General features: G+C 38.0%; 1 protein-coding gene across 4 annotated transcripts; it reads right to left on the bottom strand.

Annotated features, from left to right (window-relative positions):
- Positions 1-787: 787 nt before the first annotated feature.
- Positions 788-15,504, bottom strand: RAB23 (RAB23, member RAS oncogene family). Of its 4 annotated transcripts, none has more exons than XM_051614702.1 (7): positions 15,402-15,504; positions 13,330-13,567; positions 12,407-12,492; positions 6,808-6,964; positions 5,186-5,268; positions 3,842-3,934; positions 788-2,978 (listed from the first exon to the last, which is right to left on the bottom strand). In XM_051614702.1, exons 2-7 carry the CDS (start codon positions 13,482-13,484, stop codon positions 2,839-2,841), a joined length of 714 nt encoding a protein of 237 aa, XP_051470662.1. In that variant the 5' UTR covers positions 13,485-13,567; positions 15,402-15,504; the 3' UTR covers positions 788-2,838. The 4 variants fall into 4 exon arrangements, with proteins under 4 accessions (XP_051470662.1, XP_051470664.1, XP_051470663.1 ...); XM_051614704.1 differs by having other exon boundaries at positions 13,330-13,531; XM_051614703.1 differs by having other exon boundaries at positions 15,406-15,504.
- Positions 15,505-23,219: the final 7,715 nt, after the last annotated feature.

The following is a 23,219-nucleotide window of genomic DNA, read 5'->3' as shown; positions in this document are numbered from 1 at the left end:
CCACCACGCAGTCACACAGAGGCCCAGAGAAGGGCATTTTTATTGCCAGCCCAGCACCTGCAGGTTTATATAACTAAAACGTAAGATATTTTAATGAGAATGATTTGAGTGGAATATGGGGCAATGTTTATAATAAAAATTATTCACATTATTGCAAGTGCTAGAAGTTCAGGCATGTCTCTGCATCCAAAAAGCCAAAGTTAACTACCTCTAAGTAGTGAATACCTAAGGAGTTCTGCAATATGCAAGTCATCTGATTTACATCTCCACACTGACCCCATCAGGATAAAAATTACATTTGCAAGCAGTGTACATGCAGAGCACTCTCCAGAAAAATGCTGATGTGGACAGCCTCCATCTCAGTGGTATTGGAGAACATGCACCGCAAAGTTACAACGAAGACCCACTTTGGATTTAAGATGAGAATGAAATTAAAACTGATACCAATGCTGCAAATATATATTCCTACGTTACAGTATATGTGTACTGAATTTCAATGTATCCTAAATTTAGTAAGTCTGTCAAGTCTCCACCTATGAAAATTTCTACTGACTTTTCAGTCCTTAAAACAGTGGTTTATAATGACAGATCTTAAATACAAACGGGCTTATGTAATAGTACATGGTCCGTAGTGTAACATGTAATAGTACAATGGTCATTATATGTAATAAAGACTTTTTTAGTACTCTGTAAGACAAACAAAAAAAACCCTAACTGTTTCAGACGCTTTGTGGTGGTGTTTCTTTTTCAAGAAAAAATAATTTTAAAAAGTGAAACCAACAGACAATGAGATATAAAAGTTTCTGTATTACAAACAGTTGTCAAAATTCTTCATGCATACACTCTATCCTACATCCTGAAGTTGTAAGGTGGCCTCATGATGTACAATCATAAGTCTTAGGATAAGTACCTTCTTAAATTGCTAAGACAGAGAGGACTTGACTCAATTTATACATCCATCCAGTGATTAAATGCACTTGTTAAAAAATAAAGGCCTTTATCCAAGAGAAAATGTAAGAAACATTACGTTGAAGAACAGAGTTTTGCTGCAATAGCAAAGGGGATCGAGTGCCTTGAAGGCTGCCTTCTTGCCAGCAACAGGAGATACTCTAACAGCTTGTCAAAGAAACAACAGTAATTGGTTGAAAGTCTAATGTAGTAAACATAAAATACAGAGTTCAGAGATCTTTAGTGTTTGTGCATAACTTGCCACCCACTTGTCTCCCTGCAGACAGGGGGAAAGAGAGTTACATTTCAGTTTTCATACTCATTGACTTAGAAACAAAGTCAGTCAGGCTTCTTACATGAATTCACACAGTGAAAAGTCCTTCCTCCAGAAATATACAGGATCACTCAACCCATTTTTGTTCTCATATACCATTAAAAAAACTATTAAAACTCTGATTTTTTTCAAGCAGCATATTTTGCATTTGTCACTGGCAGGTTTGCTGTAGAAATCCTAGAAAGTTAAAATTATATAATAGCATACAAAAACATGTAAACAAATGGATATTTTTTTTAAAGGCATGCATGCTTTTGAAGAGGATTAAAAAGTGTTTATTTTTGGTAAATAAAAGGTATCTTGCTTAGCATTTTTAAAAGCACCGTAGCAATTTAGGAGCCTAAGCCCAAATAACTTTAAATTCTATTTGGGCTCCTAAACTTCTAAATCAACTCTGTAAAATTACTTAATCACTTTGTAAATTGTTTGCCATGTCTCTGGCCTTGCAGATTAGATTTTCTGCAACCAGCAGCTGACTTAGAATCTTGTCGACCTTAATTCAGTCATCAGCTGCAATTTTTTGGATTTTCCATAAATTAGTTTATGGTATCTATGAAAAATTTCTCCAATGGTCTTCTGTGACACCACACTGCAAGATCCTTCTTCATAGAAGACACAGGATACAACAATCAAATTTGAATAGGAATATGATTAGATTGTATATTCCTTCCGAATAGCTATCAGTGTCAAAGACTGTGTTACTTGTTCAACTGGTTAAAACTGAGAAAAATGAACTTACAAAAATATCCATAGCACAGCATTAAGTAAAAAGAAGGAGCATTTTTGGCACCATATATTTAAAAATCTAAGCTTCTAGGACCAAAGTATAGCAAGTTAAACATACGCAGCAGCAGCTGTGAAGGTCTCATCGAAATGCAACATTTTTAAAGGAAAAAATTTTTTGAAGATGCTATTTTATCATCATTAGCTGATCCCCAAGTAACATATACACTGGAATTTAGCCTACATATTCATACCAAATGTTTACATACATATCTTAGCACTCATACATAACACAAGTATATTGCGCCAACAGACCTACCAGAATCCATAATACTACAGTCAGGCATAAAATGTAGTGTCTTCTTTTTGTTCTTCATTTATCTTCTTAGTCTCATAACCAATTCTAACATTTTCTTTAAATTTCATTTCTTTGAAATTTAGTTTCAAGGCTGCTACATTACCTTGGGCCATAGTGTTATGGTCTGTACCTATACTTGTAAGTATTATCCTTACGTTAAATGTGCTTTGCAATTCAGCAACAGTTAGTTCATAGCTCTGTAAATAATACCTTGGAAAAGGAGAAGCTTGCCTAATTTTTACAAAGTGCGGGGGGGCAGCCACGATTCTGTGTTTCGCCACCAGGTGTCTCACGCTACACACCAAAAACCACTGCATCAGCAAGTTTAATATGAATCCACCCTCTATCAAGGATCCCATAGGCACAAGATTTGCTAAAGCACTGGTAAAAATACCTCTACAGCTGGCTTTGTTCTGTACTCAATTGCACAACTCCATCCAATACACTGGGTTGTCTTCTTCCCTCCAAAAGTGGTCTAAGGTATGCTGCAGCTGCTAAAAAGACTTCTGTTTTTCTTGGTCCTCTGTTTGTTTGGTCTAAGGTTGATGACATCTCCACCATTAAGAGTGTTAGAATTTTGGTTGGAATAACTTCCACCAGCTGTATTAAAAACACCTACAGAAATTAAAGACAAGAAAAGTATTTGTATTTCTTCACTTTCTGCAGCCCAATACATTAATAGTTAAGACACAACACTTACTGAGGCAGCGTAGCGTACCTCAAATGCACACTCTAGTTTTTACAAGCTTTATCCATTTCTGGGTCAATTCTGCAGCTGAATTTGAAGTAGAGCCAGTTGGAATTACTAGCCAGGCAATATTTGAAGCTGGTATATATCTATGCAATTGAAGGGCACATACGCACTCATCTACGTATGTGAGCGCTAAGTGCATGGTAACAAAGTTATGGTTAGTTGAGTAATACAATGAAAGCAAAACACGACAATTTTAACGTTGGAATCTTTGCTGAGATAAAGGTAAGGAAAAAGCCTGAATAAAAAGGGAGTGCTTTAAGGAAAATAAATGAACTGACTCAGGAATGCTTTAAAGAAGGACTACAGAAGTTCAGTGTTCCTTTACAAAAGGCAGTTTACAAAGGCCTTCTGATTATTCGCCAGATTCTTTCACCATGAGTCTCTTGTAAATCCGCACCAAGATGAGTAACACTAATACTAATTACATTTAAAAAAACCCAACAAGCATTCTCTCTCAAGTCCTTACACAATGTTTGTTTAAATGAATTTAATAAAAGGCCACTTGTGAAACGTTAGCAGGAAACTTTAGTACACAAGTTAGACAATCTTGCAACTTGCAGTCATGAAGTTATTTTACAGAAGGAAAGGAGACAATATCCTAAGATAAGAAAGTAATAATTAGACCCTGATTCACTCTGTATTAACTCCATAAAGAAACAGATGAGACCATAAGCTTTGATGGCACAAAATACTGTCTTCTGTTTTTTTATTACAGTATACATACCAATCTTGTTACTGCTTGTATGGACTAGTTCTGGATCCTCAGTGGTTTGTTGCTTGAGCCTTTGAAGATATTTATCAGCCAAGTACTTAAAAACTGGAACATTAAAAAGAAAAAAGGTACATCAGAGTATGCTTAAAAATAACTTTTGTATCAAAATTCTGTGTGGTGACAAAAGTGCATTTGATACCACAGGTTTAGCATGATCTGGTTAAGTGATTCTCTCTCAGCAAGCCTTTGTACCTGAGCAGAATCCAATGTCTACCCAGGTCTTACAGTATGCAGTAATAGGGTACCCCACAGCAGACAAACATCTCAATACTCCCATAATAAAGCTGGCACATACATATTGACAAATGTTCCAATTCATGCAACTTGGAACATTTTTAAGCTCTCTCTCTATATATATGCATATGTATATATATGTGTGTGTGTGTATATATGTATGTATATATATATTGCAAGAAGCCTTACAGTAATAGCAGTAAAGTAAGGCTACTAATAAAACATGGTAGCAACATCTTTTTCATTAACTAATGCTACCCCTCATTTGTACTGAGGTATAAAAACTCTACCTAGGATTCTGAAAAAATTTACACCTATAAGAGAATTTTCAGAACCAATCTATGTTACATTTATTTACATCTGTAGTTAATAGCACATGTAAAGATAATACAGAAACATGTTACATTTTCTCTTGTAGGTGTTTTTTCCAAGGTGAAAGATGTTAGCAGAAGAGAAACAGTTTAGTATTAAGTTTGCCTGATTAAATGAAGCATAAGTTATTAGTGACTATAATTCATGGTTATTCAAACCTACTCCACAAAAGACAGTGCAGTGACTGAATTTTCTAACAGTACTCTTATGGAAGTAAATAGATAAATTAAAAAGTGATACTTGGAAACTAGTAACATATTATCAGTAGCCAAAAGGCTGCAAGATATCCAATCTTTTAATGTACTGTAGTTAATTACAACTAAACTATTAATTGTATCAATTATTAACTATTAGCAATTACAAAATAATCTCATCGACAATTTATATATTGTAGTAATTTTTTAAAAGCTCAGAGCTTACTTACAGTCATTAGAACTAAGCAGCCTTAACACACTAGCACTTCTAAATACTGAAGCTATGCACTGCTTGTGGAAGAGAAAGGGAAGATGTACACAAAGAAATGGGCCTGAAGCACTGATATAAAGTAATTATTTATGTTTAAAGTGTGCTGCTAAGAAATAAAAAAACATGCAACAGCATGGGAAGTAACAGACCAGCTTCAAACTAGAGAGATGTACAGTGCTAAACAGCAGAGGACAGGACAGACACCTACTCTACTGCACCTCCTACCTTCAGTTACATTTAGGTCTTCCTTCACAGATGCTCGGTAAAACCTTAATTTTAGCTTTTTTGCCAGAGCTTCTGCCTCTTCACTGCAAAACAGAAGATGACTAATTTTATATTATTTGTCAACACTTGTTCTTACAGACAAAATGCCTTGTGGCAAGTTAAATGCAGCAAGGTGGGTTAGGAAACTCAGTCAAAAAATATCTGATGCTTCAATTCTTTACCGTATCTCCACTATAACAGGAAGATATTTTACATCCACTTTATAAACAGAAGTAATTGCTTTTCAGTATTTATTGACTTCATTAACTAACATTTCCCAAGGGTTCAAAGACATGTGTCAGAGAAACCAAAAGGAAGGAGGCTGTAATTAACAGAACTAGAATCAGAACAATTACCACTGAAAAATCAAAACAACAACAGCAAAGTAATCCTTAAGTATATTTTTAAAAGAAGCAGTAAATTATGGAATCCAGTGAGTGCAGAGATGAAATGAAGAATTGCTTTGCTTTGCAAAATGAAAGAGAACTTGTGCTAAATTTCAAGGAAAAGCTGACAAAACTTAGGAAAATTTCACCAATGCAAATCAGGTTATCAGAAAGATGAAGCTACTGAGGCAGGTGGAGTATATTGAGAGCAAAAACTAAGCGACATATCATGAATAAGGAAGGAGTTCAAATGCAATTTTGCTTTTTCTTTGAAAAATCCTTGGTATTCTTTGCAGAGGGAGTAGAAGCTGACTTATGCCATCAATGATAGCAAACAGAGAACAAAGGAAGCCAGTGCAGGAAACAGCAAAAAAAAGAAGTAATTTAAATCTCTCAGGAAGATGGCAGAAATAAAGAAGTGGAGAATGATCAACTTCATCATGCTGTATTTTCTACATGACACGCTGTGGTAAACAAAAGTTAGCAGCATTTGTTAAGCTGGCAAAAATGAAATTGGTCATATATACATTTATGTATATATGTATGTATATATACATATATACAAAGACAGAATGGACTGACAGTAAAATGTGTAAAGGAAAATATCGTGAAGAAGGATCAGCACCATGCAATTCAAGAATATTAACAGATATGAATTTCTCTAGTTACAACATTTTGATAAAAATGAGCAATAAAAACAAATGAAAGAAAAGCAAAGAATATCAAGATATTTTTTCAAACAGTCTGTTTAATACTTCATCATTTTAGCAAGCATTCACTAACCAAACTAGACAATGTAACTTCAAAGGTGCACAGTACAGTTTAACAGTAACTGGAAATTTTATCAGGAGAGAAAAGTTAGTTTCAGAATTTCTGTTTGTTTTTTTTTTAATTGATTAATATCATGGCACAACCAAACTCTTCAGGCTATTCCTCTATTTTTTTTTTGGCTGACACTTCGGAAGAAGGTATGAAGCAAACAAAAGCTCCTAGGTTGGCAAATACATCTGCCCAAGCAACTATACTCATGCAGCAATACCTGTCACCTGGGCTTCTAGGGAACACTTGATGCAGGGCATAGGCCTGACAACTTAGATACTGTAAGTCTTCACCAGAAATTCCCATGGATTGTTTTAAAAATTGTGTGTATATTGGGACATATATTGTTCTTTAAAAACAGGAAGATAAAACTCCTACTTCTTTATACAAGAGTCGTCAAGAAGATCAATCTTATTCTGGACAAGAACTGTAGGAATGTCTCCAACTTCACTCATGACTTTCTCCTTCCAGGTAGGAATTGCTTTGAAAGACTCTCTGTCAGTTGTAGAAAACACAAGAACACAAGCCTGGGCTCCTACAAATATACAAATCAATTACAAATACAAATAAATACAAATGAACCAACAAACATTAAAAAAAGAATGGTGTATAAAGTATTTTAAGCATGAGGGATTTTTCGAGTCTTTCCCACAGAAGTGCTCTTTTACCACCAGCTTGTGTCAAACCAATGGTCATAAATTCTCCAAATGAAAATAGATTGCCATATTATTTTTATCATTATGGCTACAGCTCTCTTACCTTTCAAGCTATTTCCAGCATGTTGCATATATGCAGGGGAAAGGAATACAAGGGGGTGTGGAAAGGCTGGAAAAAGCAGATGGGAGGTTTGCTTATTGCACACTGCTTTGCAGACAGCTTAATGGCAGCCAGAAGGGAAATATTTTTCCGTATGTACTATATCTAAAGTACATGTCACCTTATTCTTTGTGCTAGTCATCTGGATTTTGAAAAGTAGAAAACAAAGTTTTCAGAGAAAGCTGGGATTATTTCAAGCAAATAGTTTAGTAGCTTTTTGGAGAAAATAAGTGTATTTCTAATTCATACTCATTGTATCACAGCACTACTAGGAATTATAGAAAAAAAACTGTACCGTTTTTGTTATGGTTTTCTAACAGCCTTAGCAAACAACAGTTAAAATGCATAGATACTGAGAAGGTACATCCACACTTGAGTGGTCACTCATTAGTGAGTGGTCTTTTGACTGTCCAGTAGCCCTATGTTATGCTCAAGAAACTACTTTTCTTTGCACATAAACACATGGAGAAACACTTGCTTATTCATATGGTCTTAATATACTTGATATTTAGTAACAGAGTGTAAAAGAAATGGGTAGCTAATGTCTTTGAGACTTTAGTTATCTTGTGGCCAAAAACCCAACATAATTACATATAGTATGAAAAATTACTTAATCAGTATGAATTTCCTTTTATCTATGAATTTCACCACACATCTCCAATTCCTGTATTCTGTTTGTATTTATTTGACACATAACACTTGAGATCTTTTATTAGGTTTCCTTTCACTAATCTTTTAAAAGCCAGGTTCAGTCTACCTTTATGAAAGTTTTCCTATGGCTCTTTAACATTCTTTCACATGCCATTAAGAATGCTCTGGTATGGTTTTATACAGAAAAGTAAGAACTGCCCTCAGAATTTCAAATCAAGTTCTTCCAATAAAACAGTAGCAAGGTAGTATAATCTTCCCTGTTACTTGTGCTCTAAAATTTTGTTTCTTTTCCCTAGTGCCCACACCATGCTCTAATGTATGCCATTCTTCTGATAGAATCCACTTAGAATCCTGGGAGGTAGGTGTAACACTATTTTTTCCAAAGCAGGTTGTTTTGCATTTGTCAATGCTGAATTTAACCTATCATCTTGCAGTCTAGCTTAATAAAGGCTCTCAAGTTCTCTACTTTCCTGGAGATGAGAGTATTTGTTAAAATATCTGTAAACATCATCTTGGCCAATGTTAAGACTAAGTAATCCATTGTGAAGTTTCCACTCTAAGGCACTTTATATCCCTCCCTCCACCCATTCCTTCTGAATGCTAAAACACAGGGATAACTTGTTAATAGTACATTTAGAGGGAGAAGTCCTAGCACATGGTAGGTTAAAGGTGGTGACTTACTGCCTCAGACCTCCCTATTAAATTAATGTATAATACATGTAGAATGCAGTGGATGGGGACAGTAAAAATAACTGAGCTTGGCCATACTTCTTTTTAAGAGAATTACAGAATAAGCTATTATTAAGAATTACACTAAAACATTTTAGGCCCTTAAAAATTCTGATACTTAAGGGTTCTTACCAGGAAGCGAACAAACAACTGTAAAGGGAAGTGTTTTTCCTCATCAAGAGATACATTTGTGTATCAACAATGACAAATTCTATACATATCTTCTACATCCCATTGTGTATTTCCAAATACTGCTGAAGGTTTTAATCACTGGATTGTAAGAAATATAATAATTTACTAACCCAATAGCCCTGCAAAATGCTTATTTAAGAACAGAAGAAGAACTATTCTTCTCATCCTCAATTCAAAACAGCATCTAATGTGATGTTTCTGAAAGTATGTTTCAGTATAATGCAGAAGTTACATAGAAACAGAGTTCACCAGAAGATGCTGCAGGGCAGAGTTCTTATCAGGTAAATTATTTTAATCTTCTAAGAATATTGCTAAATACTCAGTATTTTTATTGAGAACATAAACAAGTTTAAGAAACCATAATGTCCATGTAGGAGCTCTAAGAGAAAAAAAAAAGGAAAAAGGAAAAAAGACAAACCCAGGATTTAAGCACAGAAACACCCTTCCGTATGCAGTGACTTGCCATATTCAAAAGAGTTAGTAACATTATGATGTCACTTATCCACTCCAAATAGAGTCTTATAACAGATTGTGTTCATCAGACACCAGCAGCAAAGGCACAACATAGTGTCAGACAGGAGTATAACAGCTAAAACCAGATGTTTGCAATGAATATTTTAAATCAAGTTACTCTGTAGGAAGCTGTTTCCTAAAGCTATTTTAATGTACTGAAGAAAAGGACACTGGATTTTTTGTGTATAATTACTGCTTTGATAATGCCTGTATTCTTATTTTTAAAAGTGTCCAATTGGCTGCAGAATTACTGATAAGATAGGCACACCTAGATTAATTCAGAAAAAACGTGAGAGTAGTACTGGCATTTCTACTTGATTCAAGTAGAGCATGAGTTTGTCAGCTGAGTAGGTATCAAAGATCCTCAGCTGATTATCCCATCCTCATAGACTCTGTATTTTGTCCTTTCGTAACAATACAAAGCCTATTTAATAGTAAATATGTAAAGGAATTCCTTGCCATGAGTGGATTCACACAGAACTTTATACTTGACACATTAATTTCACTTTTCTGTTCTTTGCCTCAGCTTTTTCAGGCTATGATAGAAAACACACGTTCACTATGAAATTGCTAGTGGCTCCTTCAACCTTAAACTGAGATAAAATGCAAGGGCAAATGATATAATCATCCAGAAGTTCTTGGTTAATGTTTATGTTCTAACTGCTGTGGATCCTGGATGTCTTTAACAGGCTGTAAGGTCTCACTAACAGCATCCAAAAAAGGCCTGCCTTGCACCAAACTGGACCAGAAGAGTCTTGCAGCCCTCCCACAATCATACAACCACTACAGCCAAAAGTGGTTGACAAGTGCAAGCTAGAGCAATGCTATGAAGCCCTCAGAGAGATGAAGTCTATCTATTTTGCAACAAAACAGGGAGCCTGGGAATTTGACTAGTCAGCAACTGAACAAAGGTTAATGAACAAAATGTCTATTTTCCATCAAACACCTAACAAGAGTCTACAAGCGCTAGCAGATGAAAGAGAATGCAAGCACGAAGAAGTGACCAAATACTGCTTTGAGAAACATCTGTAACATGGAGAGAACACAAAGTGCTGCCAATGACAGCCACCTGTGTATGTGCTTGGCACATAAATGAAGTACCTAGCCAATTGGAAAATGTGTCACTTCCATCGGATAGAAACTGGTAAGATGCATGACACAATGTAAAAAATAAATTACTAAATAACCTACAGAGCTTCCTTCAACTCTTCGAATTTAGGCTGCTAGACTCCTAATGTTGTATGATCAGCAGCACACAGCTTCACTAATTGCACACAGAAAGCCACATCACAAATCCACTGTCAGCTGCAATTTTTGTTTCTCTGCAAGGCTGAATGAATTTGGACTCTGGACAAGAAGGGCTCATAAAAAGGCTCTGAAGCATTTGTTGTGTGACAATGCAGGAGCAGCTGATCCTTGAAGAACTGATAATACACAAGGTACCAGAGAGTACGTAAGCCCTCATGTAATCATAGTGGGACAGTGACATGTGGGAGAGGCAGAGCTTGAAGTAAGAGACAGCATCTGTCTTACCTACCTGAGAAGCATTCTCCCATTAACAGCAATAAATGCCAATGAAATCCTTGCATTTCCAAAGTAAACTTGGCCTTTTGCTTTTATAATAAGATGCTTGCAGACCTGATACTAAACCAAAATTGCATTCCAGGCTCTTATAACTTCCCTTGTTTTTCATGACTCAAAGTCTAGTGCAGAAGAGTCACTGTATCCAACAGCCTAAACTGTTAATATATCCATCATACTGTCTACAATGTGTATCCACAGGATGACTATTTCACAGCAGTCTGGTCAGTATGGAGATCTTGAAGGAAGAGATCTAACTTCACTAAGCTGGACACGATTTATGGACAAGATTTCAAGATACTCAAGACATGTGGTAAGTGAAGCCAGTAGGTGTATTTTGAAGTTCTTCTGAATATTCCATATTTTAGTGTATCTGTCCCAGTAATCAGAAGAAAAAGGCTTTGGCTTGGAACAACTGAGGAGAGCAAAGCACACAAAAGACTGCAGGCCAGGAGAGTAAAAAGGAAGCTCCAAGTGAAGCAAGTACTACCTTCTGAAATTCATATGCTCAACTAGTCACTGTAAAAATAACAATTATATATTTCCACATGATGATAAAATGAAGTAGGAAAAGGAATATCTTTCTCTGATAAAATGTTGTCAGTTATGAGCGACAATCAGATATATTACCAAAAACCCTCCAACAATATTAGTTGCCAAAACCAATAATGAAACACAAAAAGTAAGATAACTATACTGCCCTGGAACTGCACAGCCTATTACTTTCTCTCTAAATGAGATAATGTCTCTATGATTTTTATACTATACTGATACATTTTTCTAAGCCATATGGTTAATTAGTTTGACAACTGAATGATGGAATCTTTCCCAAGACATTAATATCTCATGTTAAAAAACAAAAGGGAAAGATTTTCACTACCACTGTTACGTGCAAAGAAAGCCTAAGTAATTTCTAACTGAACAAACAGATAAACTACTTTTTTGTGACTGAGTAATAGTGTCTAGTTTATGAAGTAAATAAATAGGCTTTCCTCATCACTCCATTCTTTTACCACGTTCACAGCAGTCTGTACTAGGAAGACAACTGTTCTGCCTAGTAAACTATCTTTCTAGGATGACTGGCAGATTTTTTTTTCCCTTGGATTAATTCTGTAGTGCCTCAGCCACAGCTTTTGGAACATTCACAAATATCTGTCTGACAGAAGTAAGAAAACACTTCTACAGAGAAAAATGTCATTTTGCATTTGATTGTCTGAATGGCTACATTCTGTGCAGTTTCTGTGCACATATTTGTTTAAAGGGCACTACTGAGCATCCTGCACAAAGTAAAAATTAAGGCAAGGATCTTACATGAAGAGGAAAAATATTTAAGAACTGAAAAGGTGAACTAATAATGCTTTGCACACACATGAAATAACTAAAATTCTTAATATAGAAGAAAGGAATAGAAAAATATCTGAAGAGTTGTATAGATCAACAACAACAAAAAACCCCACAACAAACCCCAACTGCCAAACAAACATGGTATTTTCACCTCTGTAGTAGGCCTTAGTTATTGCATCAAATTCTTCTTGACCTGCAGTGTCCCATAACATCAGCCTGACATCTTCATCATTAACTCTGAAATAAATGACAGGATTTTGTAATCAATACAAGGAACAAGAGCAATTCAAAACAACTGGCATAAAAATATTTCTGTCTACAATATGAGTAAATCAGTTCAAATGTAACTTAATTTAAACATAATGTAACTTAATATTTTTAACGGTTTACCTCTGTCACATGCTAGGGCAGCAGTCCCTCAATTACATTACATGCTCTTTCCAGATAATCCATATTACATTGTCCCCTTCCTTTCCTCCTCTTTCTCTACATTTCCCTCTGTGAGGAAAAATAATATAACTTCAAAATAAAACTGAGGCGCCTGAATAATAGTCCTTTTGTATTTTAATCAGCTTAGAAAATTTACAGAATCTTCTTATTTCTCATTACCATAGTATTTTCCATTTTATCAAACATAACTGGGTATTATCTGCCCATACTACATAAAGAAGCTAAATCTATAGCATTTTTAATTAATTATTTTTACAGTAATTTTAATCTATATTGGCTAATAAATTTGTGTAATCATTTTATCATAAGCACTTCCACTTCTTTCACAATAAATTAAAAAAAAAAAAAGGAAAAACCAAGATGTGGTAGAAAAATCTGAGGAAACTTGTCAGAAAGCTTAGTATGACAGAGGTTCCAAATTTTATTTTGCTGATTTATAATTCTAAATCTTCTATGGAAAACAGAGGGATAGAATCTTAGCCCACTGTGCAAGAGAGAAAACAACTCCCTGCTTTGGAGACAGCAGGCCTTGTTTCAAGCCCTTGCAAATCTTAGGATTTTGAAAGAACAAAGAAACAGAGGGAAAGGTAAAAATCAGTAGCATGACATTTGTTTAATACATACTGGATTAGTCTTTCCAGGAAATCTACACCAATAGTTTTCTTGTAGTCTTTTGTAAAAATCCCCTTGCAGTATCGCTGAATCATACTCGACTTTCCAACAGCTCCATTTCCTACTACCACCACCTTGATGGCCACCTCCATATCTTCTTCCAACATCTTTGCAGTCCAAGTGACCCTCTAGTTTATTCAGAAAACTATCAAGTCTGTCAATAAAGTAATTAATTATGTTCATAAAAGTGCTGTGAATAGAAAGCAAGAGGAAATACAATCACACATTAAGGTTCACAAAGATTGCGTAATTTCTTTTCAGTTCTGCCACAGGCTGCTTAAGTGACCTCAGGCAAGTTATTCTGACAGTCTGTACTTCAATTCGCCACTTATTAACTGGGAATTAATATAACTGTTGACAAAAATTACTTCTACTGTACAAATATATTGTCAAACTTTGATTACGCTCCTGATGCACACATACGACACTGAACTGATAAACCCAGCATGTAGTATGAGTCCAAAGTACGGCGACTTCTAACTTCAGCCACTGTTGTCTTACACCCTGTTCAGATATTTTCATAAACCTTCATCATTCTGTCATTATATCCGCTACTCCACTTCTTGTGAACTTGTATATGTTTGTCTTTCTGAGAAACTTGATAAAAATCATTATAAGAAAAAACATACTGTACTATTTACATTTTAAAAGCCTATATATCGTATTAGGTGTGACCATAACCTCACATCACATGGCCACTGCAGGGGAGCCACCTAATTTCTTTCTGGTTTAATTTAACCTGCTGGAGCAAGTCCAGAGGAGGGCCACAAAGATGATCCGAGGGCTGGAGCATCTCTCCTGTGAAGACAGGCTGAGAGAGCTGGGGCTGGTCAGCCTGGAGAAGGCTCCAGGGAGACCTCATAATGGCCTTCCCGTACCTGAAGGGGCCTAAAGGAAAGCTGGGGAGGGACTCTTTACAAGGGCATGTAATGATAGGATGAGGGAAAATGGTTTTAGAGATGAAAGAGGGTACACTTTGATTAGATATTGAGAAGAAACCCTCCACTGTGAGGGTGGTGAGATGCTGGCACAGGTTGTGGATGCCCCATCCCTGGAAGTGTTCAAGGCCAGGCTGGAGAGGGTTTTCAGCAACTTGGTCTAGAGGGAGGTGTCCCTGCCCATGCAGGGGAGTTGGAACTAGATCATCTTTAAGGTCCCTTCCAACCCAAACCATTCTATGATAATTTTGCCCATGTACACTGTACATTAACTAGAGACAAAGCCAAGTCACTGAAGTGCATGGACAAAGTTCACAGTGCAAGCAGTTATTGCAGAATTGGTATTTTTATATATATAAAAAAATTCCAATGTGCAAAAATGGAAAATAATTTATTTCGTTTACAGTAAAGATACTTATTTCAATTTCAGTGTGGGTTTTTTTAATGCTGGGGGAAAAAAAGGGAGATGCACAGAAAAGCTAAAAGTTTCCCCCTCATTTTGCTGTGCCAGGATATCGACACAGTAGCGCTCAGCACCCGCAGAGCGGCAAATGTCCTCCACAGAGGTCAGTAAACCGGCTTTGACAGGAGAAAACGCAGCTATTGCCAAGGCTTTGCCCATCACCACGGCCGCACCCCGCGCTGGAGAAGCTGGGCTGCCCGATGCCCTGCACCCGGCTCGCCCAGGCAGACCACGTTTCTGAACTGCCTCTGGCTGCAGCCGACGTTAGTACTTCTATGTTTGTACCGGGTATTCGCCAAGCACCGTTAGAACTGCCGCTAGGTCCTCGGAGGGCCGTCTTCAGCGAGGACCGAGGCTCGGCAGAGACACCTCCGGGGGTCTCCGCGCCAGGAGCTGCCCGGGCCACCTCCCGGCCCTGCCCGGGGGCGCTGCCGCCGCGGCCCCGCCGAGGACGCAGGCTCGGCCGCCCCGGCCCCGCTCCCGCAGCCCCGGCCCCGCTCCCGTGCCCCATCCCGGTCGCCTCCCGGCCCCGCTCCCCGCCATCCCGCCGGAGCCGGCAGCTCCCTCCCGCCCGGGGCGCTGCCGCCGCCGCCCGCTCCCCGCCCGCCCGCGGCCCCTCTCACCAACCACTTGCAGGAGCGGGGCTGCCGGCGGCTCCACCTCAGCGACGGCGAGGGAGGGAAGGAGGGAACGCGAGAGGAAACCGCTCACTAGGGCCGACCCAACCCGGACGCACATCCCCGCTCCCCCGCCCGGAAACGCCGTCAGGACCGCGGGGGCCGCTCGGGGAGGTGCCCGCCCGCTGCCTCCGCCGGCGCGGCGGCCCCGGCGGGGCTGGCCCCGGGCGCGGGGGCTCCGGCGGGCGGGGCGGGGGGGGGCGGCTGTGCCGCTCGGCGGGGACTGGAGAGGCGCGGGGAAGCGGGGGCGCTGGCCGGGATCCCCCCTGGCGGGGTTTGGCTTCGGGGCCGTTGGCCGCCCGAGTCGAACGAGAAGCGAGGGCAGAGGTGGCAGGTTGGATTTGCCTGCCCGGTTGTGAGAGGTTTCCGTCTGGGTTCCTGAGGAATGAGCCAGGCAAGGCTGATCGTGCCGCGCCCCGCGGTGCATTCCTCCCTGATCCGCTCGCCACCCGGCCGCCTGCCTTCCTCACTTCATCTTCCACGGAAACCAAAACTCCGTGTGACCATCCGCTCGTCAGACCATTTCTGAAGGCAGCTGCCGTTCCCGTGGTACCCGTTTTTGTGGCCGGTTTGTGACCGCACCAGGTCTCGGTCTGTCACCGTCACACGTGGTCTTGCCAGTTTCCACCTTTCATATAAAACAGAACGTGGCAGGTTTCAGCTAAATTGCATCTCTCTTTACAGCTACCTGAAGGGAGGCTGTACTGAGGTGGGGATCAGTCCACCGTAGAAGAGGAAATGGCCTCGAGCTGTGCCAGGGGAGGGTTAGATTGGATATTAGGAAAAGTTTCTTCACTGAAAAGGTTGTCAAGTGCCAGATCAGGAGGTGGTGAAGTCACCACCCCCGGAGGTATTTAAAAGACATGTAGATGCGGTGCTTGGGGACATGGCTTAGTGGTGGCCTTGACAGTGCTGGGTTAGCTATTGGACTGGTGATCTTAAGGTATGGCCAAGGAACCCTCAGGTATTGCCGAGTTCAGGCTGCTGAAACGTGCCTGGCACAGCTGAGGTCTTTTTATCCCTGCCCTGTGCTTCACAAGGCTGGGTTTTCATTCAAGAGTCAATTGGTATTGCCTATGCCTAAATAAATACCTTTTGATTTAGACCATTTTGCAGCTACACCTCAAAAGAATAGTTAGATTTTATGCATGGTTTTTATTTTGAAATTTACGCGTTAATTTTGGAATGCTGACCCTGGCTGCTAGGCTCAGACTGCATCTGATGCCAGGGTCTGTGTGTGCCAAAAGGCCTTGAATTAGAGAGCCCTCCCATTAACACTAAAATAAATGTGTTACCAGCTTAATGCCAAAGCAGTTATGTCAGAAATGCTGCTTATTGTACTTCCCAGGTTTTGTTATGGAAGATATGATGTATGTCGCTGGGATTCATGCTAATTTTAAACATTTTTACAGTATGTTCACCTTCAGATGGTTGACAAGTAGTGCAGGTGAGCTGCTCCCACAGTTCCCTCAGTTGACTGGAAGGGACCTTGTGGCCACAGCTGTATAGGATTAGAGAAGACGTGCCTTGTCCTAAATGACCTAATTTAGGCAGTAAGTTAGTGAATGCTGTAAATAATATTAGTTTTTAATTTTCTGTTCTTTAAATTCCATGTATAGGGTAATGCTCTTATGAAGTGTCAGGCTAAAGTGTGTACCATGAGGTCTGTCACATTGGTGATGGCACATATATTTCTTTGTGAAACCCCAACTATTCAGTGAGGCTAAATTGTTCCAGTGGGTCTTACCAGAGCAGTACAGGAAACTTTTCTTACCAAGTCCCTCGAAGGAGAGAAGTGTGGTACATACATCTGCCCTGACAAGAGACCCAGAGGGGAGGGAGCGGGACACTTGGACTGCTGCATCCTCACGTTTTGTGCCCTTACTTTGAAACTTTTCCAGTGCCACGTACACCCTGTGCGTGAGGAGTGAGGGAGCTCGGGTCCTCAGCCAGTCAGAACTAACCATGAGCCCTGATCTGACTTGGGTATAAATGGAGCCCTGACAGAGGACATTCTGAGCCCTTGGAGCACCAGGTCTGTGACAGGAGGACTTCTCCATGGAAGGGACACCTATCCTGGAAACTCCACCAGGATGAGATCCCTCACTTTAAATAGATGAGTGAGTGCAATGCTATAGGATCCTCTTCCCTCCCCAAACCTTAAAAGCTTTCATTTCACAGAGATTGGCTTGCACCTACACTTGGATATCTTTTCCATTTGGAGGTACCAGGATGCAATTATGAAATCAGCTCTGAAACTTCTCTTCAACAAACTGGATATTTTGATGTTGTAAGCACATACATCAAATTAGAAAGTAGATTATACCAAATTAGTGCTATAGTAGTAGATGTACAAAAGTGAGGCAACTTTCTACCTTCTACTTTGTATTCCCCTTTGCAGACCACCAAAAGGTGATGCTAATCCCTTTTGCCAATACCATTTCATCAGTGTCTCCTATTCATTTTTCTGTACTGCACATTCTCCTGTGATTACTGCTTTCCAAGGCATTTTTATGAGCATATAGCCCATATTCTCTTTTTTTTTCCAGATGCATTTTGGTGCAGTTAGCCACAGTGAATTTTTTTTTTTTTTTTACTGCAAGACAAATAAAATTTATCTATTAACAGGAAAGTAATGCTGTCCTTTATTAGTAACCTTTTTCTTAATGGCAAGCTTTACATTAATATCATTGTCCTATTAATCAATAAACAAGTTAAATTATCTTTCACAAAGAGTCCTTGGGAGTCCCATCAGAGTCACTCTAATTCCTGGTATCTCCATAAATACAACTATTTAATGCATCTGCTGCATGCCCTGTTTTTTCCTTGTAATGTATGCTTTTCAGCCAATGCAATCCTGAAAGAATAAACAACAAACAAGAAGATACAACAACTTCTTGATACAGTTTGTTTTCTGTGAAAATATGCTGTATACGGGACTTTCAGTCACCATAGTTTTGTTAAAGTGATGAAAATATTTCCACATATATATATTTTACTAGCTTAAATCCTTTTCAAACTGGATGTTAGTGTAATTGCTCATATAGAATATCTAGGAGATGAACTGCATGCTAATAAGTCATAAAGATGATGCAGCTGAAGTCAAACGTACAGAGTCAGAGACACGAGTGAATGGTGATGTGCTGCTTTGAGTGGTTAATTAAGATCACCACTTTGCACAGGTTCCTGAACTTACTGGGCTGACAGGGGACCTTGCCATAGTGAGGCATGCAGTGAGCTGCAGCAAGTCCCCATCTTGGGCTTTCTCTCCTCTCTACTCCACTGCTTGACAAAGAGAGGCTCTTCACACTTCAACAGCTCAGGCTCATAGACACAAAACATGGACTTTTTCAAAGGTTTGAGTTGGGAGCCAAGGTTTGCCTCTCAAATCTGCTGCCACTGATGTTCTTAATTATTCTTTTCTCTCTCTCTCTCTTCTATTACTAAGAGCCTTGCAAATTGGCAATTCTGACCTACCGTTTTCTTCCAGCCTGCTAATCCTGTTGTTATCACATATTTTTGTAGATTTTACATATTGGCCTCTCTATGATACCAGAAGAACTAATTTTCCAAACAATGCCAGTTAGAAATCACCTTAGTAGCCAAAAATGGAAATGATCCCAAGCTTTTAATTAGATTCTAAGATTACATGTCACACCCAATATAGTGTCCTCTCAAAGCAGTTATATTTTCTTCATTAAACAAAAGTTGGAGAAAAAAATATACAACCTAATCACAGCAAAACCTAGGTATGAAAAAAGTATTCACTTGAATACCACAGTGTAAAAGTGTCAGTAGCTATGTGGTTGTTGGTTTTTTTTTTACAATAAGCCATTTTTAATCAATTTTTGCTTGCATTTTTGACACTAAAAAATTATTCTACAAATAATCCAGTTTTGTTTGGCATCTAGGTGAAAAAACAGGCAAAAATAAGTTCTTAGACAATTTTTCATTGCCATTTATTTTTAATTTTAATACTTTTCATTTATGTATCATACTCAGTTTTTAATATATTTCACAAATATATATAAAAATATAAACTTTGAGTACCTTCTTTTTGTATTTTTTGTTAAACTGCTGATCGTATAATACAGTCGGTCATTGTCATTTTGTAATCCCAGGGTGGGGTCTATGTCAACAAGATCAGAGAAAGTAAGATGTGTTGCACTGAAGTATTTTTACAGCTATTTTTGTAATTCTGAGCATGCTAATGTTTAAGACTGCAGTTACTAATGCATTGTTGTGTAAGTCTTGCCCAAACCAAATGGGACCTGTGAGTAGGAAGTTAATGATCCTTGGGATGTCAACAGTTTTGAAGATGTTTCTCATGCTGAAGGCAATAGTTTCTATGCATCAATGTAAATAAAATGAGAAGTTGCTTGCAGCAGTCCTTTCAGTTAATTTCAACAAATATATTCAGTGATGCTGGTGAATTACCAGGTACCAGCAATGAGTCATACAACAAAGTAGAATTTTTAAATACAGTTATTTCTACTAACTCTATAGAGGCTGATGAAAAAATCAATTGATCTGTGTGCTGTGTGTTTTTCTAGTACTAGAAATGTAAAGAGAAGAGAAATGGAAAAACTTGAGGACAGCATCAGAATTGAAATGTTAAATATTAGATAATTTAGTGATATGTCTTGAAGTATAATATTTTTTTTTTAGTATTTGCTATAGCTTACTTCATCTGGAAATGCATTTGCCCCCAAAAATGCTGGAAGTGTTTAAAGTTGTGTGTGTTCAGAGTTACTGATAACTCAATATTAGCTGAGTTGTTTGCAGTATTGGACTTGCTTCTCTTTTCCTGCTCTTGCTACTTTTAACATATATCCAGTGAATGATATGTGGTGGCTGCTTGAGAAAGAGGGATCTGCTACCAAACAAGAAGGAAATGAAGATATTAACTTTAATTGGATAAGAATTTTGAGAGTATTTCATGGTAACACAGAAAATGTTTATTTAACTGTTGACAGACAACAAAGGTACAAAGACAGCAAAGAAGGGAGGAACTGAGCCAAAATTAGCAGTCAAGAGTTTGAAATTAAATATTTGCTATGGCATTAGCACCATATTCCCCTGGAAAAGCAGGTTCTGAGTCCTGTTTATCAATCTTTCATGCGGTGGATCTCCAAATCAAAATTTCAATGACCAGGGGGAAAGTGAGAAGTGATAGAAGTAGAAATTATTAGGAGGTAAGAAAACAAACCAAACACTCTTCTGATTAAAATTTGCTGCTGCAGGTAGCTGAAGAGAACTGTCTTAATGATGACCAGAAGGCTTAGGTAGTCAGATTTTGTAGTAGTAATTCATTCCTTTATTTAAATTTGGCAGGGTATATAGACTCTTCTGAAGTATTTTGGAGAACACAGTGCTTAATACAGTCAAACAAACGATAGGCTTATTTTTACTTTATTTTCAGGGAATGTTGTTGATCAGAATGTTACATTCTGAATTCCCAGACTTTGAAGTGATAGAAATAAGTTTCAAGCTCATGGTATTACATTTAAGCACCTGAGTTCATCTCAAACCAGGTAACAAAGGCTGTGTGAGTTTTGGTTATGCTGAGTACTTACAGCTTGCCTGGAAATCAGTGGAGCTGAAGAATCTGAGTAACCTAGAAAACTGTTAACTCTATATGTACATACATGCATACATATATATATTTATATGTACCTTACATTACATGTGTGTTTGCTGACAGAAATTTCTTGTGAAAGTGCATTTTTTTTACTTTGGTGTATTTTGTAAATAAAAATTTTGACAACATTTCTGGCAAGAATTAAGCAGATAGAACAGAAATAAGATACAAGGAAGGTGACAATAATCCTGTGAAATTAAAATTATTCCAGTTAACAGGTTTCTTAAAACTGTGAAATGTCTAATTGAAAAAAAAATGAAATATTGGCAGAAATCATTACTGTGAGGAAATTACCTTGCTATTGTACAGGATGAAGTCAAAAGGTCTAAGAAGATCAGAGAAAAGCAGACAACTTGCATTGCTCTACTCTTGAAAACTCATTATGAAAATACATGCAATTACTTAAAGCAAAGCCATCCAAGACCTAAGGTAAGAAGAGTTTTTCTTGCTGAACACTCATTTGTAAGTGCTGTTCAGACTTTCTGCAGAGCTGTAATATGAAATTAGAAGAAAATGTCCCTATGAAGTGCAGAATCTTCCTAATGATTAACCAATGCCAGTCGGGAACTGGAATCACCTGAATGCAGTAAGTTACAGTTAAGTGAGATTGTTCATAGAGGCACTTACAGGTTTTACAATAGTTATTTGCTTATTTTCTTCATAGATACATTGTCATTCATCAACATTTAGTTTCCTCCATGTTTTTCAAGTGTTGTTTTTTTTTGAGTCACTGAAGGCTTTACAGGAAATAGATTTTTTCAGAAATACCCTGTGCATCCTTAACCTATTTTGTGGCCCAATCTTGACAATCAGTAAGATGTACTTACCAGTGTAACAGCACTTGAAACTTGCAGTGGCAGGAACTAGAGAAAAAAACTGTAGCTAGTCATGTGATATGTTATCTTGGTTGCCAGATTTTTATTTAAAGTTTTCAGGGACTGGAATAATTTATAATTGTGATACTAGTAGAAGTGGAAAAAATCAGCTTTGTGTACAATGAGTCATGGGTGCAAACTAGTTTTGAAGTAAGTTAATGTCTTCTGTGAGACTAATGTAAGCCTATTTGAAACCTGCCCTATTAGGTAGAAGGTATTAATTTACTGTATTCAGTAGTCAGCATCTTTGTATCCTTATTTTTGGAAGTGTTAGTTCTCCACATTACAAATTTTGCATGTTGATGGATGTCTTTGTAGACACGTGTTGCTAGAAAGCAGTTCAAATGTGGACTGCCACATGACATACTATTATTCCCATTCAGTCTGTGAAGTTTAGCTCATTTCAGACAAAAAATATCACAAAGAAAACAAAATGTGTATCATAATCAAATTTTGTTTAAGGACATATCTGTGATATTTCTAAAATTAAGACACTGATAATCACAGTCTGAAAAAAGCTTTGAAATCCTGCACTAATACAAAACAGCACAAGTATTTGGGGAAAATGTTGCTATGATCTGCCACATTCAGGAAGAGACTTGTATTTATCATGTGTTACTCATTTCTCTATGTGATATCCTATCTGGTTTCTACTGTGAAATGCCATCTGTCTTGTACTCAAAATCTATGGAAAAGGAACTGAACTGAACTCCATAACAAAGAGATTGTGGATAAATATTTTGAGATTAGAGCAGATCTTCCGGTATTTTATATTATTAACGTTACATTCTTATGTAGACATACAGTTATCTTTTAGCAGAACATATAATAAAAGGGAAGTATACAATTATTAAGATGTTACCCTTTTGATATTTGCAGTGACAGCAAGTGTCCATCACAGCTGCTGTCAGATTGCCAAGAAAACAGGACAGAAGCCATCATTTTCTATGGAGCCAGCCCTTCCAAACGTCTGCATTTTGGCTGGGAGCTAGTTTGGGTCAGTGAATCTACTGCTGTTTTATAGTCTTCAAAATAATTTTATAGCCCTCAAAGGACACACATCACCTCAGAAATGAAATAAAATATATAGGTAGATAGGTAATTAGAAGACAAGCTCTCTATGCTATGAAATGGGCATATCAAGATACCTTTTTTTGGTCTGTTCCCTTTCTGGTAGTGGATATTCACAAGGGGATATAAAAAAACCTCATAAACATTTTAAGAGTGTTAGATGTGAGTTCAAACCCT

This window comes from Apus apus, chromosome 3 (assembly GCF_020740795.1).
Source record: "Apus apus isolate bApuApu2 chromosome 3, bApuApu2.pri.cur, whole genome shotgun sequence".
In the NCBI taxonomy this organism is placed as follows: Eukaryota; Metazoa; Chordata; class Aves; order Apodiformes; family Apodidae; genus Apus; species Apus apus.
This window is presented reverse-complemented; position numbering and strand designations above follow the sequence as displayed.